At 35.2% G+C, this 11329-nt stretch overlaps 3 protein-coding genes across 4 annotated transcripts; all 3 read left to right on the top strand.

Annotated features, from left to right (window-relative positions):
* Nucleotides 1-414: 414 nt before the first annotated feature.
* LOC111290723 (uncharacterized) lies at nucleotides 415-3509 on the top strand. Its single transcript, XM_022882170.2, has 7 exons — nucleotides 415-573; nucleotides 957-1359; nucleotides 2043-2177; nucleotides 2261-2303; nucleotides 2771-2827; nucleotides 2924-3038; nucleotides 3148-3509. Exons 2-7 carry the CDS (start codon nucleotides 1037-1039, stop codon nucleotides 3276-3278), a joined length of 804 nt encoding a protein of 267 aa, XP_022737905.1. The 5' UTR covers nucleotides 415-573; nucleotides 957-1036; the 3' UTR covers nucleotides 3279-3509.
* Nucleotides 3510-4803: 1294 nt separating this feature from the next.
* On the top strand, nucleotides 4804-8513 carry LOC111290466 (protein NTM1-like 9). 2 transcript variants are annotated; one of them, XM_022881783.2, is made up of 7 exons: nucleotides 4804-5128; nucleotides 5437-5714; nucleotides 5886-6164; nucleotides 6276-6491; nucleotides 6670-7191; nucleotides 7341-7661; nucleotides 8026-8513. In XM_022881783.2, the coding sequence occupies exons 1-6, from the start codon at nucleotides 4963-4965 to the stop codon at nucleotides 7623-7625; spliced, it is 1746 nt and encodes a 581-aa protein (XP_022737518.1). In that variant the 5' UTR covers nucleotides 4804-4962; the 3' UTR covers nucleotides 7626-7661; nucleotides 8026-8513. The 2 variants fall into 2 exon arrangements, with proteins under 2 accessions (XP_022737518.1, XP_022737516.1); XM_022881781.2 differs by having other exon boundaries at nucleotides 6276-6527.
* Nucleotides 8514-10320: 1807 nt separating this feature from the next.
* On the top strand, nucleotides 10321-10979 carry LOC111289865 (uncharacterized). The gene has a single exon (XM_022881219.2). It carries the CDS (start codon nucleotides 10647-10649, stop codon nucleotides 10818-10820), a length of 174 nt encoding a protein of 57 aa, XP_022736954.1. The 5' UTR covers nucleotides 10321-10646; the 3' UTR covers nucleotides 10821-10979.
* Nucleotides 10980-11329: the final 350 nt, after the last annotated feature.

Here is an 11329-nt window from a genome sequence, read left to right as displayed (position 1 = left end):
AAAATTATAATTGAAAAAATTATTATAATAAATTATATTTTTTTTAATTCTTTATCCAAATAATAGTTATTAAAATTTTTTTTCTTTTATTTTATGAATTTTAATTATACAAACAAAAGTTACATATATATTTTTCTTTCATTTAAAAAACTTTTTTTTATTTTTATTTTTTATTAATATTTATTCAAACATATGTTAAAAATTTAACCCAATATTAACAAAAGATTCACTCAATTTTGAGAGCATTTAAATGCATAATATTTTTTTTAAATGAATCTAACGGATAAAAATTAAAATTATACGTAAATTAAAAATTAAAAAAACAAAAATGGGAAAAATGCATGCATAAAAAATAGTCAAATTCGTATTTAATTAATTAATTATATAAAATTCTGAAAAGTAAACCGCCAAATCGTCTTAGTCAGTACTCAGTATTTGCATTTTTTTTTTCTCTTTTCCACTTTCTCTATTGTTTCTTGTTGCTCTGTCTGCTTAATTGTTGCCATTGCTTCTTCATCTCAACTGTCAACAAAACTCCACAGTGAGTGATTCAAAGGAACAAGAAGTCTTCAGGTACACGTTCCTCACCTTTCTGTACAAAATTTTTAACGTCTCTGTTTTTTTTTTTTTTTCTCCTTTTGGATATATTTTTTTGGTCTGTGCACACCAAAAATTTCAGTGGGTCCGAGCTAATTTCAGGGCTGAAATTAAGTTTTCCATCTTGGTTAGTGGTTATCGCTGATGTGTTGCTTTTTGTTTTATAGTATTTTTATTTGATTGTTTATTTGGAATCAATGAAACGGAAAGTGTCTGTTGCATTCTGTTTCAAGCACAATTTTGAGGGGTTTAAGCTTGGCGTTTTACAATTTTACTTGCAAAATTGAGTAAACTCTAGGGTTTAGATTCAATGGCAGTTTTGAAGCGTGTTTCTTCTATTTTCTTTTTTTAATGAACAGTGAGGGGCTAGGGGGATTCTCGAGAATTAAATATTTTAGATCAAAAAGGGATTGTGGTAAACGCTGCAAATAACAATAAGATGCAAAATGAAGGTTCAAATGGGACTAGCAGCATAGCTGGTGACCTCTCCGGTAATTTACCTGAACCCGACCTTGAGAAGCAGGGAAACATCCCAGTGTTGCCTCAGGAGGAAAGACAGCCAGGCTCAGTTGGGGATTCAGCCTATGAGGCCAATCCCACATTGTTAAACATTGTGGTAACGAAGGGCCAGTCTCATGTGACTCAGCAGCAAATAGCTAAATTAGCCAAAGATGTAGAGTCCATTAAAGAGGAATTGCCTCGTGTGGCTTCTACAAAAAAGGGGTATATTTCGAGGACCACTAGTTCTCATGAGCAATGCAGGTATATTATACCTGTTCTGCATCTTCTGCCAATCATACTTAATACATCCAGTATCCTTATTTATGTGCCTTTTCTATTTTATGTTTTCAATAGTTGATTGTTTTTGGATAGCATGGATCATCATAAGAATGTGAATCATCACATATTCTTGAGTATTTATTAGCTGTGGTCATGGGGTTCCATAGATGAATTTTTTATCTTATCATGTTAATTGTCTAGTCTTGAGAGTAGTCTTATTTCCCTAATTATACTTTCTAAACATATTATTTAATAATGGAGTGTATAAACGGTAACTCCTAATTTCTGTTTCATTATCAAGTGTCAAATGCATGTAGTGCAGTATCTTATGGTCTTAAGCTATGTTGGGACCATGGCTTTCATTTTATAATTTTAGAATCTGATTCGATAGTGGCAGTGTTGAAACTTCGAAAGACTACTTCTCATTTTGATTCTCTTTCTTGTATAATCAAAGCATGTTGGGAGTATATTCAAAGAGATTGGATTTGTAATATTCATCATATTCAGGTCGTCTTATGTATCATGTCAAAGTCAACAATCTTAAATATACCATCCGTTAGTGTGACGACCTTTTCTGGCCTTCAATTTGTTTTTCAAAGATTAATCTTGAAAACAATCTGCAGTATCCCATACTATTACTCATTACTATCTATATTATTCTTCAGAGTTTGTCAACAGGAGAAGGAAGAATGTCTTATAGATCTTGGATGCCAATGTAAAGGTGGCCTTGCAAAAGCGCATCAGTCTTGCATTGACACTTGGTTTCATACAAAAGGATCCAACAAATGCGAAATATGCCTGTAAGTCATTCAAAATTTTATTTCCTACATTAAATTAGCTTATTTCTAGCAGAAATCATGATTCAGTTACTGTTGTCATGCAGAGTAGTAGCCGTAAACGTGACAACTCCTGTGTCTGAGCCAAGTGTAGGTATTCTGTGCTTAAGTGAAAGGGCTAGCAATACGTTTGCTTGTTTCCCTATTCGATGCAAGAAGTTTCATATTATCTTTGGGGGCGTTGGTTTCCCAACAAGTGTGTTTTATTGCCCAAACCAAACTTAGAGCTGAATATTAAAACAAAGCTGAAGATTGAATTTGGCGGGGTTTGAGTATTAGTTGTTTATTTGCCTACTATTATGCGTGCCATATACAAATTTTAGAGAGAGAGAGAGAGAGAGAGAGAGAGAGAGGGGAGGGGGGAGATGAAAGACACACAGTGCCTCTTGTGATTTTGCGTTCTAGCACTTTAAAAGCATTATTGATAGATAATATTGAGTTTTGATCCAAAGCGAAATTGGGCACTGGTGCTGCGGCTTTCTAGCATGTTTTGTGGTTTATCTATAGCATCTCATCATCATGCCAATATTGATTCTCAAATGTTTTTCATGGTGCAGACAAGTTACTGGGTTTGGAGGGTTGATCCAAGCTTTGCACCACATAACCGTGAAAGGGTAAGTGGATAACTGCAGCCAGTCTACTGGGGTCTTATTCTTGTAAAAACTCTACCTGTTTGTGTTAATTTTGCATCAAATCACTTTTTATGACAGGGTTGTTTTAGTCCACTATGGATGGCATTCTCAATCCTCATTGGTGGTCTATTGTTGGATGTGTTAATAACCATTACTCTTGGTGTCTCTGCACTGCCTATTAACATCATGATTGGTATGTACACCTCACTCAGATTCTTATCATACCTGTTTATAGGAAATCACATTCTTAAGAAGTAGCTTTTATGCTTTATGATGTTGTAACTTGAAGAGCCATGGTACAGGTGTTATTGTTGTCCTAGGACTTGGAACCACTCTTCGACTTGCACTGGAATTCTGCCATGAGTGGAGTATTAGGAGAGCTGTGCAAAGGGTAGAAACAAATGCAAATATTGGGTACCATCCCGCTTTGTAGGTAAATCTGTATATAGTAAAATTTGAGCCTACAAACCAATTATTGAGTTCTTGTTGTTTTTATATAATGTTCATCTTATCATTCCGGGAGGGCACCATTTTTTGTTACTGCTACTCTCATTTATAACCATGATAGAGTTTGAGACATTCTCCTTGAATGGTTTGAGAATTTATACAGTCAAACTGGATGTGGAACTTTTGGTTTGGAAATGTATCTCATTGTTTCTAGTTTCGTTGCTGAGGGGTTTTATAGGAGTAATTGTATTCCTGTATTTCATAGCTATTGATTTTGTCTTCAAATCAAAGTGATATAATCCTGGATCCATACAGTGGATCTTCATAATTTGTTTTGAAAGGGGAACCTAACAACCAGGGAAAGCAGTCTGCAGAAAAATGTCAATTCCATTTCCACTGCTTTTGATGGAAGCTTGCTGCTATGCCCATTGGTTGGAGTTGCCAGATTAATGTTTGGGTTCTTTTCTTTATTTAAGAGAGAAAATTGATTGGTGGTAGTAGTAGTAGTTGTTGTTGTATTGTTTTTTTATTTTGCTTCCTTTCTTTTGGCATAGAAGAGGACAGGATGTAGCAATGAAGGTATAATTTCAGGGACTAGTGTTACAGGCAGGACTCACTTTACATTGTATGGAGACGTGCGTGTGCGAATAAAGGTTGTGGCTTTGAAGGCCCGGCCAAATCTTTTTTGACCATCGAAGTTAGCAAATCGTTTTCAACCTACTTGTTTCAAAGGATCAAATTTGATCTCTCTCGAGCAGACCAATTCTTATGGCCTGATGGTATGGATATATACTCCAACCAAGCAGACGGGAGAGGATGCTGAAAAACTATTAGGCACCTCCCCTCAAAGCAGTTGGAAGGTTCGATTCAGCTCTTTGAATATAAAAATAATTTATTAATTATTAAATTAAATGTTCGGATACAAGTAAATTTGTTTATTGAAAACTCATGATTTGCTAACAAAATAATACTAAAATTCTACGAAGGACATGGATGAGTCAAACAAAAAATTTGTGGGCTAATACCACTATAAAATCATAGAGAGCCAGGCGCACGAGGAGTTTTTTTGGCTCCTCTTTGCTCAAAGCCGAAAGGCAATAAAAAAGCTTAGCCTTACTGAGACTGCTTTTTTCAGTGTAAGAAGGAAAGGCTTGCTCGATAAGCTAAGCACAAGCCCCCAATGAAAAAGTGTTGAGGGGGTATTTTAGTAATTATACGATCCTTTACCCCAACCCCAACTCAATAGAATGAATTTGATGTCCACACTGGTTATTATAAGCTGCGGGCGGGTCTCATCGTCTTCCCTGTATACGCATAAATGATTAGTCAATCCACCGAATGGTAGAGCGACACAGCCGCAAGCAGGGACATGATCACGTGAGACTCACTGATGTCTAGTGGGGCTCACCAGTTACCTACCACCTAGGAGGAAAGCGACCGGACGGAGGTAGCAACTGAAAGAGAAACCCGAGTTAGAACAACAAATTAGCTGGGCAAGAAATCTAGTAGGAGAGAGAAAAACAAATTCCAAAACCAAAATCTAAAGATAAAACAGCCTTGGTTAAGTTATCGGAGACGTTTTTGTTTTTCCTTTCTTTTTTTTTTCGAAAACTAGAAAAAAAAAAGGTGTGGTACTGGATATTGAGTTTAGGGTTCAGCAAAGGAAAAGGATGGCAGTTTTAACGATGGAAACGTTACCTCTAGGATATAGATTCAGGCCGACAGACGAAGAAGTCATCAATCACTACCTTAGATTGAAGATCAACGGTCGTCATTCCGAGGTCCAGGTCGTTGCTGAAATTGATGTCTGCAAATGGGAGCCCTGGGATTTGCCTGGTATTTTTCTATCTTTTCTTTTAAATATTTAGTTTTACCGGGAATTAAAAAAAAAAGGAAAGAAAGAAGTTATTGGGTGAAGAATTGTTCTGAATCTTTGATACTTTAGACAAAGCGTCAGCTTCAATTGCTTTATTCCTCCAATCCATGAAATAAATTTATAGTTTATAAATTCGATTCCTGCTTTCTACAACTGGTAATTTCAGTTTAACTTTTTGAAATTCCTCTCAGTATGCTGAGATTTTTTTTATTCCTAATTTAGTCAAATCTTTTAAATTTATTTTTTGGGATGGTGGAATTAAATTCAGGACTTTCAGTGATAAAATCGGACGATACACAGTGGTTCTTCTTCTGCCCGCGTGACAGGAAGTACCCCAACGGCCAACGTTCCAACAGAGCAACGAATAAGGGATACTGGAAAGCCACGGGTAAGGATCGAACCATCAAGTCCAAAAAGTCACTCATCGGCATGAAGAAGACCTTGGTTTTTTACAAGGGACGTGCTCCCAAGGGCCAGCGTACCAATTGGATCATGCACGAATACCGCCCCACTACGAAGGACCTGGACGGCACCGCTCCTGGCCAGGTTTTCATTTTTAATTTTTAGTTGTTTTCAGTTTTAAGTTACTGCAAAAATACAATCATCTACTTGAAGTTTTGTTATTATTAGTTTTATGGTTTGATTAAAAGGCCAAGAAGAAAAAGTTGAAAGAAAACCTGGAATGATTTTATGACTTGGACCCTTTTTTTGGTGCAGGATGCTTTTGTTCTATGTCGATTGTTTCATAAACCCGAAGAGAAGAATGGTATTGTGAAGTACGATAAAGTTGAACAAACTGGATATTCGCCTGCAATGACAAAATCTTCTCCTGATGACACTTCATCGGATCTTCTCCAAGATACCATGTCATCTGAGACACAAGCTCAAAAGCCCGATAACTCAACACAAAATGGTCAAATAACGGGTGACAGCAGCTGCAATAGTCATATGACTTCTGAAGCAGAAGATCGTGCAGCTGAAGAAACTATGGTAGAGGTGAGAAGTCGACAATTGGTCTATATTCTGGCATTGTTGCATGAATCATCGTTTTATCTTCATGATATCATGATTCTTGACAAGTGACGCGTGTCTTGCTTTTTAAAACAGAAGTATCCACTCCTGGGAGGCAATTCAAATTTGTATGAGCCCAGTTTTGGTGAAATTAACTACAAAGTCTTCTCGCCAATGAGCTCGCATCTTTTTGAAGATCTGCAACTCTGCATGGATTCTCTTTATGCAAGTGATTTTGGCTATGATCAAAATGGGTTTGGTTTCCAGGATGGGACTAGCGGACAAGATGTATCTGTCTTGTTGTGGGATGAGGTCTTGAATAACCATCAAAATGAACTTCATTTTCATGTCATTATCTCTTTACTGGAGCTTCACTCTGGGTTTCTGCCTTTTTTTTTTTTTTTTTATTTGTTTTTCACCTGTAAGGCACTTAGATTTAGTATACAGTTGGATCCTAACTTATGTTTGATCTGTTGAACTTCTTTACCAGCATGAATCAGAGGTTGGAGCGCCTAGCTGGTTTGGTGGGCATATTGATAACAAGGAACCTGAGCAAATGCAAACTTCCTTTGAGTCTAGCAATACTCAAACAATGCTTAATGACCGAGAATTTAGAACTGGAGATATTGGTCTTGGAAATTATTCTGTTGGCGAAGCAACTTCATCTATTAATTCTGCAATCGGTGATATTAATAATTTGCAACAATTAACTAGTCTAAAGAATTATATGAATAACGGTGGTGATCTTGGTGGAACTGGAACCTATCAGTCTCTGCAACAACCAAATTCAGAAAATTTTGGAACTCTAGGAACTGGAATCAAGATTAGGACCCGTGGACCTCAGCAACAATCAAATTCAGACAACATTCTAAATCAGGGCACTGCTCCAAGAAGAATACGCTTGCAAATGAAACTTTCTACTGGGCCAATGAAAGTTTCTGCAGGCTGTGTTGATGGCAAAATGACAAGTGCCGGCCTCGGTGAAGAAGAAGTTCAATCTGCTCTAACTGAGGTAGGGTAACCAGCAAGATCTAATTTTGAGTGCTGTTGATCTATTGAAGCGTATTTATCTTACCTATCTTTGGGTTTGGCTATGCATATATTAGTTTACTGAAGTACATTTTACTTATTGAGCAATATCTTTCAATGCTTTCAATGCAGGTCACAGAAGCAGAAGCTACCGGACAGACTTCTAGCTCTGATGAGTCAGAGAAAGAGAGCCAGTTACTCAAGTCGGATTCAAGCGAGGATGTTACTAATGAATCTTGTACAAAACTGAGACAGAGGCTTAAGCAAGATAGTGAGCATCGTAGCAGCCAAATGGGTCCATCAGGGCATTCCAAGGCAGTGTCCATGCATCATCACACAAGCTCCCTATCGGTTATTGTTTTCACTGTTTTCGTTGTTGCTATCTTGTTCGCTCTTGTCGTGGGAATATGGAGGTGACAGATCTTGAATTCTTGATGTTGAAATATGCTGTAGGTACGTGGTCTCCCGCTGTATCTTAACTTGTGTCCCATGTATAAGCATATACTTAAAGAATAGGGCAGAGTACTTTGTAAAATAAGTTATGCAATGACCTTTCTTTTTAACCGTTGGCTTAATAGAGTTGTCTTCGAATGTAGGTAGGAAAGAGTGTTTTTTGTCATCTTTCTTTACCTTCCCTTTGTCAAAATTTTATTGTAGCCCACCGGTAGAGCAATTTGATGCATATCCATTGCTGCTAACATTGGTTGAAGCATTGATAAGCTTCATGATTGATTAATATAGCTTCTAATGTCAATGGTTTTAGTTTGAGCTCTGATTGAAGCTTTGCTGAGTTGTATTTTCTTTTTTCTTTTTGAAGTCGTTTTGATTCATCCAAGTTCATAGACCTGTGAGAAGAATTGGCGGATTTGTTGAAAGGTTAGTAGAAAAATTTGCTCTGATTGCATACCGAATTCCATTACAAACATGGGCTCGTCTAAGCTCCCCATGTGGACTCATGCGTACCGTGGGCTACTGGGGATCGTTGTATGAGAGAAATGCGCACCACCAAAACGATGGGCTCCCTTCTATGGTTTTTTCTTTTTTTTTTTAATTTCTTTTTGGGAAAAATATTCTTTCTCTTTGTAAACAACGACTAAATGTCTTGATTTAAAAATAAAAAATGAAACTTTATTTGGACAAAAAGAAGGTTAAACTTCCCTTGACTCGGTATGAGCAAATGGGAGATATTGTTTCAGTTTACAGTGGGTTGATCCGATATCATTGACGTATAAATAGGAATGTAAATTAAAATAGCGTTGACGTTAAATAAGATTGTAAACCAAATTAATGTTGCCGTTGAGCGGATGATTCGTGAACGAGCTCAATTTTTATTTTTTGTTTTCGTTTATTACGTTGAATGAATAATTTATATCTTTATATTTATTTATTACATTAAATGAACAATTCATAAATAAACTCGAATTTGATGTTTACATTCGTTTATTATGTTAAACAAACCATCCCTACATTGCTTGAGTCAGCCCATCCTTTTGCCTTACTTTTAAGTAGCAATCTCAGGGATAGAATATATAGAGATGGTGATTTTTAACCCTAGTTATAGCTGGGAAGTTTCTAGTAATCTATTCGGCTAAGTTATCCCTAGGATAGTATAAGTCAGATATTGAATTAAAAGGATGAGGCAAGATAGACTCCTCGACTGTGGTTCTCCATTTTAAGGAAGTCCTTAGAGTAAGAGTCGGTCAATTACAGATTTTATTTTGTTAGCGTCCCGAAGATATCTCTTGTAAAGAAGGAATTAAAGTAGATTTTGAACAAATTTTAAAGGTCGTTTTACAAACGAGTAGATATTGAAGGACACAAAAATGTATTTTTGGTTTATGTCATAAATAAGTACGTTTATAAAATTGTTTATTAATTTTTTAAAAATTTATTTATTATTAGATAATAATATTTAATCTATTCTATAAAACAAAATGTTTGGAAATTTTAATTTTACTTACTTGTATAATGTATCCAAATTATACTAATATTATTTTTTTATCCTTAATTAAAGTTGACTTATTATTAATATTAATCCATTAAAGTCAAACATATAATTTAGCCAATTTCAATGTTGTGAGAATTCAGATGAAGAAACATGGATCTGATTCAATTTATACTTCAAACCTCCCACAAAACGAGAAAAGAAGAGCAGTAAGAACAAAATAAAAGCAAGGGTTATATGTATATGTGAATGAAGAGCATAACTATGATACATGATGACAATTATTCTTGGATCATTCTCTAATTTTCTCGTAACAATACTCTTTTTTTGTTTGTTTGTTTGCTTATATGCCAGGAATTGTCGATGTAAGCTAAATCTCCTTTTTTAACAAAGTCTGAAAAATTGTGTAAAATCATCTTACTAGGTTTTAAATAAAATATTTAATTTGAGTATAAAGATTTTTTTTTTAAAAATTTTTGAAGAGTGGATTTAAAGAGAAAAATGTAAATTTACATTTTTTATTCTCTTATTTCTTTTTATCAAATTAATCTTTTTTCACTCCTACTAGACATAAAATATAAATATCAAGCTTAAATATTTTTATATTAAGAAGATTACAATTTAAAAATAAAAAATAAATGTAAGCACTGAAATTTAAGAATTTAATGCTTAATTGAATTATTTAATTTAATCATTGTAACAATTGCATTGAGATTCAATAAATTTAAAATTTTTTATTTATTTTATATCCTAAATTTTTTAAAAAAATTAAATTAAATTATAAATTTATTAAATATTATTCCTTAAAAATATTACATCAATTAATTAAAATAAGATTCAGACTCTTTATTTTCTACTCCTAATAAGTTCATCTCCTCTTTGTTATGGTAATGAATGACCGTAAAAAGCTCTCATTGATAAATTATGAGGGAGAACAACCGAAGTACTTTATTAAATTCTGTTAAATTATTACTAGTAGATGTCATATGGTAATAAATAAGAAAATGAATGACTGGAGAGGATAAGGATGAGGGTAGCAGTGTCCAGATAAGTCTAAACAAAAACTAATACAGGTGAAGTGAACTTTCATGTGGGCGAATCTCCACGTGGACACTCCTCAACCCAGCAGGACATTACAAAACTGCATACTTCTAATGTGCTGATTGCCGCCTCTTGTAATTTCCTAACTTCTATTGACTCTAATAGTATATATTTACTCGTCGTTTACTTTTCCGAAAGAACCAGAAACCAGAGTCGCCGTTGTATTTGTAGACCCGGCTTTTTGAGTTCCCCTGTACGATTTCTCCACCCTACCAAATCACCCACTTGGCCTTTTCTTATGTAAACATCGACATCCTTCTTTCACTGACCCACAAAATTTTCACCATATATATAAATATTTTTGAGGCGATAAACTTTATTATTTGGATTTGTTAGATTGTTGATCGCAAGCCTTCGAGTCTTTAGCTTTAGTCTGACACAAGTTTGAAGAGATGATTCTGATAGCAGTTTTAACAGAGCTAATGGAGGAGTACACGGTGTTGTTAGCCAGAGTTCTTGAGCATTTGTTCAATGAAGTTCCTTTTCCAAGGCGTATTCGTTTCCTTATCCTACGCAGTCTTCCGTTTGTTTCCTCCACTCCCCCTCTTCTCCGAGCCGCTGGTTAAGAGTCAAAACCCTGTTTTCTTTATTTATTTATTTATTTTTACATTATGGATAGGCATGCGGATTTCAATTATCTGTACATTCTCCGGAGTTCTCTTTCCTTCACCTATGTAATATATTGTTTAATTCCAATTGCGTTATGCTGGATCTTTGTTCTTCAACGTTTTGTTTCTTTCCGAGTAGTTCCATTTGATCAACTGAAACATGGTATTGGATTTTGGCAAAAATTCATTCTTAATATTCCGTTCTTCACCAAGATCGATATATAGCATCCAATCAAGCCTTATCCAAAGCCGACTGGTGCAGATTTTTCCCATAGGATCAAAGAAGGGATCTACCTCGATTAATAAAATATCTGTGGCAAGGGTATTGTCACTTTGGGTAGTTCTGACATTCCGCCGAAAGGGTTCATCCAATGGGAGATGGAGACAAACTACAACAGGGACAGAGTCAAGGTGGGCATGTGAGTTGTGAAGAAGTGTGTAGAACATCCTTGTTTTTCACTGTTCAT

This window comes from Durio zibethinus, chromosome 11, assembly GCF_047325235.1.
Source record: "Durio zibethinus cultivar Kanyao isolate XHJ-2024 chromosome 11, ASM4732523v1, whole genome shotgun sequence".
In the NCBI taxonomy this organism is placed as follows: Eukaryota; Viridiplantae; Streptophyta; class Magnoliopsida; order Malvales; family Malvaceae; genus Durio; species Durio zibethinus.
Note: the sequence above shows the minus strand (reverse complement) of the source record. Positions and strands in the feature narration are given on the sequence as shown.

What these genes read in the sequence shown, in the direction of transcription:
- LOC111290723 (XM_022882170.2), top strand. Translation starts at nt 1,037, where the DNA reads ATGCAAAATGAAGGTTCAAATGGGACTAGCAGCATAGCTGGTGACCTC. An exon ending in AACAAATGCGAAATATGCCT is followed by an intron (nt 2,178 to 2,260) that starts GTAAGTCATTCA and finishes GTTGTCATGCAG; the next exon opens with AGTAGTAGCCGTAAACGTGA. An exon ending in CTCCTGTGTCTGAGCCAAGT is followed by an intron (nt 2,304 to 2,770) that starts GTAGGTATTCTG and finishes TTCATGGTGCAG; the next exon opens with ACAAGTTACTGGGTTTGGAG.
- LOC111290466 (XM_022881781.2), top strand. Translation starts at nt 4,963, where the DNA reads ATGGCAGTTTTAACGATGGAAACGTTACCTCTAGGATATAGATTCAGG. An exon ending in GGAGCCCTGGGATTTGCCTG is followed by an intron (nt 5,129 to 5,436) that starts GTATTTTTCTAT and finishes AATTAAATTCAG; the next exon opens with GACTTTCAGTGATAAAATCG. An exon ending in TTCAATCTGCTCTAACTGAG is followed by an intron (nt 7,192 to 7,340) that starts GTAGGGTAACCA and finishes CTTTCAATGCAG; the next exon opens with GTCACAGAAGCAGAAGCTAC.
- LOC111289865 (XM_022881219.2), top strand. Translation starts at nt 10,647, where the DNA reads ATGATTCTGATAGCAGTTTTAACAGAGCTAATGGAGGAGTACACGGTG.